This window comes from Nyctereutes procyonoides, unplaced genomic scaffold (genome assembly GCF_905146905.1).
Source record: "Nyctereutes procyonoides isolate TBG_1078 unplaced genomic scaffold, NYPRO_anot_genome, whole genome shotgun sequence".
Taxonomy (NCBI): domain Eukaryota; kingdom Metazoa; phylum Chordata; class Mammalia; order Carnivora; family Canidae; genus Nyctereutes; species Nyctereutes procyonoides.
The window spans coordinates 63360814-63367664 of NW_026575049.1; the positions used below are offsets into that span (position 1 = coordinate 63360814).

Here is a 6851-nt window from a genome sequence, read left to right on the forward strand (position 1 = left end):
AATGTAGCTACAACTGTCTCTCAGTAAAATACATTACTTATAAAGGCACATTTCCCTGTAGGAAAGAAGAAAATATTATATCTCTTAACACAATCCAATAATAAAAATAATGTTCAGATATACTCATGCAGCTTTGTTCTTAACAGAACTTCCCTAAATAGATTTCTCCTATTAGCGAGGGAACGTGCTCATTTAAGATCATGACTATTGTCCCTTTGCTGATCTCAGCTCTGTGTACTATTAACAAGCACCCTGCTTTTCAAATCAAGCCGGGTGTGAATTTACTGGCTATGAGTTTTTCAGTGAACAATGATCTAGTAGATGAGGTGAAAAGGGTTAATGTGCCTAGCCCAGTGCCCACTACATAAAAGGCTCTCTAACCCTGTATATATGTTTCTCTTTCCCTCGCAACTCTGTAATAAAAATAATAAACCCACAGCCCAAAAGAATTATACAAGACAGGAATAATTTGTTGCAAATACTTTAACATAAATATTTCATAATTTATTATAAAGACATTTTGCACATCATGACTATAAATACTGAACATGGTTTTATGAAAATTACAATTTTATGATTTCCTAAATACCATGATAATCCAACAGTTTTTAACCTCAGTATAAAAGCTAGGAGTAGGGTTAGAATTTAACCCTAGCAGACATGAAAAATACATCAGAATACTGACAAGAATTGCCATGTGCTTCAGACGTACTGCCAAGGCATGAATAGCCAACACGTTTAACAGAAATATACACATTTCTAGTTTTAGGTGCTACCTAGAAATATTCCTGTAAAGCTCATAAACTGTGACTACTAACACAGACTTCTACACACCTGAAAAGTCAACAACAAGAATGTTAAGAAATCTGGTGCCAAATGGACACTATTTAGGCTTTAGGGTTGACTCACTGCTTTCATATACTATACAGTCTTATCATTTCCCCCAACTTTGCAATTTCAAAGCTAAAGAATATATAGTACAAAACACTAGCTTTGTTCTTCTCATGCTAGAACTCTGATATTTTCCTCTTGTAGAAAAGCTGACCTTTCAGCTTTTCACTCAACAGCACTGGGTCAAATCTCTTCTATACAAGATCTCATTCTTCTCACGCCTCCTCTATATGCAGAGAGCCGGTCAAAGTCTTGGAGGTGGAAACGAGTCGCCAACTGATTTACCATTTTCCTCAGAGTAAGAAAGGCTGAAACAACTTGGAAAGTAAGGAACAAAGTAAAGATGATGTGTATCGCTTTTTCCAAGGGCAGATTTGTTAGGCCCTCATTAAAGAGCAAGAAGAGAATTAAAGGCAGCTGCAATAGGAGGCTCAAAAGCCAAAAGCCAGCCAACTCAGGAACCTGCAATGACACACAGTAAGAGTAATCACATCAGTAGAGGATAGTCTTTTGTTTATACGGATCAGCACTCTGAAACCTACATTATGAGCTCTGTAATTCAAAAGGAGTATAACATGGTCCCTGTCCTCAAAGGATTTACAGTCTTGATTAAAGGTGAAAACTAACTGATGTGGCAATGCTAGAACAATATACCTTGGTGAATAATGAAATGCACCACTTAGAGGTATGAACTAAATACTACAAGAAATAAGACAAGATACTACTTAGGGTAGGTAAAAGAAAGAACCCAAGGACATAAGCTTTTAGGGTTGGGTAGAAGGAAGAAGAGGCTTAAGAAGGTAAGTAAGCAAAGATGTGGAATGAGCACGACTAGGAATCAACATGTCAGCCTGGAATGTATGCTTGGGTTAGGAAACAGCAAGAAATACAGTGAGGCCTGTGGGTGGGACCTGGAAAACCAGAGAAATCTTTAGGCAGCATCCCTAAACTCTGGTAGCTGTGAAGGCTTATGCAGCATGACGATTCAGAAAACATGTGCCTGGCCCAGGATTCCTGAATCTAAACATGTTTAATTGACCAAGTATTTTCAACAATGGTGAGAAGAGGGGAAATTGTCAATTCTTAAGTGTTTACTATGTTCAGGTACCTTATGTAAATTATTTCATTTAATCCCAACAAATCTTGGAGTAAATATTTTCCCCATTTTATATACAAAGAGACCAAGGCTCAAGAGATTCAGCAAACCGACTACAGTGACAGAAACAGTAAAGCTTCAAGGCAGGCCTTTGCTCCTTTTACCACATCTCTCTGCCTTTTCCTTGCTATGAAAACCATACTGCCTTTATATGTAGCACTGAACAAAAGGAAAGAAGAGCCTACCTTTTCCTGTAGGTTCCCCATGTAGCCCAGATACAACCTGATACCTTCAATTAAGGTTATTAGGATGATAACAGTGACCACAATAAATTTGTAGTAATCAGGCAAGATTGAATACTAAAAAACAAAGCAAAACACAAAAATTAGCATGTCTGTAAAAATCTCATATATATTAAAACTGACCTGGGATAGAAAACAGATATTAAGAACTGTAATTTATTGACAATGTAACAATGCCAGGGAGGGGCAGGAAAGATCTCAGCAGAAGTATTAAAAGCATAGACTTACCTTCATCTGAAGCATCATAATGCTGCTTATCCACCAAAGTGGGAAAAAGTAAGTGTTAAAATAAAGTGACATCTGCAACGCCAAACTAGATACCATTTCATTATCTACAAAAGAAACAGAGAAAAAGAACAAACTCTTAATCCTGGTCAATGCCCTAGAGGTCCTTTCATTTCTTAAAGTTAGTAACTACGGGGTTGGTTCAACAAAGCTCCAAATTTTAAGCCTATTTATAATTGCTGATGGTGAAAAGAAATATTCATCATAATACTATTTAATACTATTTAGTTCCCGGGGATGTGTTACATAGTTTTCAATTACTTTATCATTTTGCCATTACAGCCTGTTGACTTTTTTGTACATTACCAGTATAGATTAAATGTGGAATATTAATATGAATCCTGTTGAACAGATAAAGATCGTTACCTCCTTTATAGAGTTCTATGTAAATAGAGGCTATAAAATGAACACATAAAATACATAACCACTAATCTCACAAACGAATCTCATACAAAAACTAATCCCTCTAAATTACAGACACACCCCTCTTCAGCATACCCTAATCCCACCCATTCATTAATACCCATTTAATGCCACTTTTTCCATAAATCCTTTCCTGATCCCATTCTCCTATCCCAGCAGAAATCTCGTCCTTTCTGTCTCTAACCTGTGTGTAATAAAGTGTTAGCAAAGAACCACATCCCCTCACTCTAGAAACAGGCTAGTGTGGTACAGAGATCATGAACTGTGGAGCCCAAGTAAACCTCTAACTCCTCAAACACCTCTGTAACCCTGGATGCCAGACTTGGGATAAATTATTTACACTTTCTGATTAATTTCTCAACTAATCAGTTTCTTCATCTGTAAAATGGTATCATTAAAAGTCCCTCACAGATTGCTTGTGAGGATTAGAGACCATTAATGATCTCACCCTTCCACCATGCCTAGTGCTTAGTTAGGCACTCACCAACGTTAGTCCCCCTTCCTTCTCTTTTACTTAATACACAGCCTCATTGTAAGCACAGACTATATTCTACCCAAATTTGAGACCCTTAGAGAACCTAAAATCTTGCTTTACACCTGGTACATACCAAATACGCATAAGCAGAAAGAATGAATTAATGGAAACGTACCATCATAAATATCAATGGAGCCATTCGTGATATATGAGATTCATTTATTTAAGGCCAACTGCAAGATAGCTTTTGCTTCTTTGTAAGGAAGAAGGGTCCCAAATTAAGAATTTGATTTTTTTAAATTGAGCAAATACATCCTAAATTTGACTAAATTCTATCAATTTAAGAACAGATGTAGATTTTGAAATCAACTGCCCTAAATGTAAGAATTTATAAAGGCTCTAGAATAAATTTCTTAAAAACAGATTTTTTTTCCTCCATAGCTGAGTATATCTGTCATTTAATAATTTTAAAATATAAGAAATAATCATGGTCTCTCACAGCAAGCTCTTTAGCTTTTTTTTTGTTATTATCTACTTTTGCTTATCCCTATTTAAAATTTTTATTCTGCTTATTCTTATTAGATTATCACTGACAAATGAATTCTTAAAATTTGTTTAACTTGAAGGCAACTCACCAGCCTAGGATTTTTTTTTTTTTTCATAACAACAGTACAACTCTTGGTCAGTGGACATGGTAATGGTATATACTTGTAATTACAGTGCCAAAAGTCAAACCTACTTTGGATTTGCAGGAAGAAAATGTGTGTGTGTGTGGGGGAAATGATTAATTAAGCTGACAATTTTAATACATTTGGAGCAGAAGCCAGTCAGATTTTGCAAAGTAGTTTTTGTGTCAGAAATCGTGTACGTGAGCATCTTAAAGAGTTATGCTAGGTCTATCTTTCGGCATTTCAAACTTATAATCATGCAGTTGAAAATCAAGTTAATATGTAAATGAAACTTGAAAGCCACAAGACATGAATTTACTAAATTTTGCAAAAGTACAAGTTGAGTTCTGTAAACGGAATTTAAATTAAAACATTATATAAATCAGGGGTAGGCAAACTACCAGCCAGCTGCCTGTTTTTGTATAGCAAGTGAGCTAAAAATGGTTTTTTCACATTTTTAAATGGTTGGGGTGGGGGTGGGGGGTAAAAAAAAAATCCAAAGAATAATATTGGGTGACACTGAAAATCCTATGCAATTCAAATTTCAGTGTCCATAAATAAAGTTTTATTGGAACACTGCCACATGCATGCATGTTACACTTGTCTATGGATGCTACAGAGGCCTATGGGCTGCAAAGTCTAAGGTACCTGCTTGTCTGGCCCTTTACAGAAAATGTCCCCTGCCCCTGCCTGACACCTTGCATCATCAGATTTCAGTGCCTGTTTAGTCTTTGCTTTAGAATCACATTTAAAACTCATCCTCCACATTATGTCTTTCTCAGTACATCCTGAGTCTTGAAGAGGCCTAAATTCAGGGTGCCAACAATGCAACTATGGGGATTTACTTTTCTCTTCCCTCTTAAAAAAAAAAAAATCCCTAAACCAAGCAAGAGGAAAAGATTTCTATTACATAAGTGATCAAAAAAAAATTTTTTTTTTTTTGTTTGACAGAATGATCATGACATCATGTTGTAGGAAGGGGAAACGGTGTCGGAGGAACCTGAGTGACCACCTGCCATCAAGTTGAAGGCGGCGGCCTCGGGGTGTCTGCTTATGGGATTCAGACGCTGCGGGGACCGGGCGAGCTTGGTGCAAAGGGGAGCTATTTGGGCAGCTGCCTTGCCGGAGTGGATAGCGGCTTCAAAATGACTCCAAAAAAAAAAAAAAAAAAGTATTTCCGTTTCTCCCGTCCGAAGACGGGCTCGCGGTGGAACGCACTTGTCCCGCTAACAAAAGGGAAAGGGGGAAGACATTTCGACCGGGGCGGGCAGTGAGTGGGCCGGGGCGCCGGCGCGGGCTGCTTCCGCTCCAGCGCGGCCCCGCAGAGCCGGGGCGGAAGTCGCGGGGGAAAAGCCCCGTCGGCCTGCGCGCAGGGTGCGAAACCGGACATGTGCTGCGAGGGCGGTTTTCATGCATTTTTAGTTTTTGAGGCAGGCTGGCGCCACCTCAGCTGCTCGGCTTCCAGTTCGCCAGCCAGGCCGCAGCACCGTCGGCGCAGGACCCGTCGTGGGGGGCGTGAGGGTGGAAATACGAGGCTGGAGGCGCCCCAGCCGCTGCCGCAGCCCCAGGCTCAGCCCCTCCTCCGAGGGCGCTTCCCGCACTGCGGCGAACCAGCTGAAGGCGAGACCGCCATTTTAGGTCCGGGCAAAATCTGGCCACTCCATACCCCGCGCCAGGTCGTCCGCAGGCCTTCCCCGCTGCGAGGGGCCTCGGCCACTCACCCGGACCGTCGCTGTACTCTGGCCCGGTCCGGTTGGAGTCGCTGAACACGGTCCGGCTGAAGTTTCCCAGCCGCTGGCGGACCGGATCCGGCAGCTCCATGCCCGGGCCTCCGAACAGCTCGCAGCGAGGTCTGCGGACGCAGCCTCCTTCTGCGGTTCCCACGGCAACCGGGCCGCGCGAGACGCTGGGGCCCCCGCGCACGCGCGGCCGCACCGAAGCCCGGGGCCGTGACCGGGGCGCGGGCTCCCGGAGAGGGGACGCGGGGACCGTCGTCTCTGCCCCGCGCACCGCCGGGTGCCCAGCCGCGGGGCCCTCCGTCCCGTTTTAGGGCTTCACCGCCCTTGAGACAAATAGAAATAATAATAAGTGACCTGAGGTCGGATCGTGATGCCAGGAGCCCTCACAGCTTTGTCAGTGGAATGCACGCTTTCTGGAAGGAAATTGAGAAGGAACGGAGGGCTTAAAGAATGCTCACGACCTGGTAGTTCCTTTCCTAGGAGGGTTTTTTTTTTTCCTAATTTTTAAATTTTTATTATATTAGTAACATATACTGTGTAGGCATATAAATAAGATATTTTTAAGTATATATAGGATACATTCCTATAATTGCATGTATATGTATATACACACACACATATATATATATATATATACACACACGTTGAATGGAATATATTGCTGCCTCTTTTAAAAAAAAATGCTTGCAATGAGTATTTGATTAAATGGGTTAGCTTTAAGGAAAAATTTACCAAAAATAAAGGGAAAATTTATATATATATAAAAAAAGGAAAAACTAGAAGTGAACCTAATTTTGCAAAATATATGTGTGTGGATACACTGAGGAGTACTTGATGGAGTGGATTAGTTTTAAGTAAAAATGTACCCCAAAGAAAGGAAAAACTAAGAAGTCAACCTAGTTTTGCAAAATGTATGTGTGTGGATACATGAGGAGGAGAGGTGGAGGAGGTGGTACAAGCACCCTGGCTTCA

At 40.8% G+C, this 6851-nt stretch overlaps 1 protein-coding gene across 1 annotated transcript; it reads right to left on the bottom strand.

Annotated features, from left to right (window-relative positions):
• Positions 1-482: 482 nt before the first annotated feature.
• TMEM17 (transmembrane protein 17) lies at positions 483-6152 on the bottom strand. Its single transcript, XM_055328554.1, has 4 exons — positions 5862-6152; positions 2518-2621; positions 2233-2346; positions 483-1353 (listed from the first exon to the last, which is right to left on the bottom strand). Exons 1-4 carry the CDS (start codon positions 5959-5961, stop codon positions 1075-1077), a joined length of 597 nt encoding a protein of 198 aa, XP_055184529.1. The 5' UTR covers positions 5962-6152; the 3' UTR covers positions 483-1074.
• Positions 6153-6851: the final 699 nt, after the last annotated feature.

Coding starts and splice junctions, on each gene's coding strand:
- TMEM17 (XM_055328554.1), bottom strand. CDS start 5,961: ATGGAGCTGCCGGATCCGGTCCGCCAGCGGCTGGGAAACTTCAGCCGG. Junction 2,622..5,861: donor AGAGTACAGCGACGGTCCGG/GTGAGTGGCCGA, acceptor TTTCTTTTGTAG/ATAATGAAATGGTATCTAGT. Junction 1,354..2,232: donor TGGGGAACCTACAGGAAAAG/GTAGGCTCTTCT, acceptor GTGTCATTGCAG/GTTCCTGAGTTGGCTGGCTT.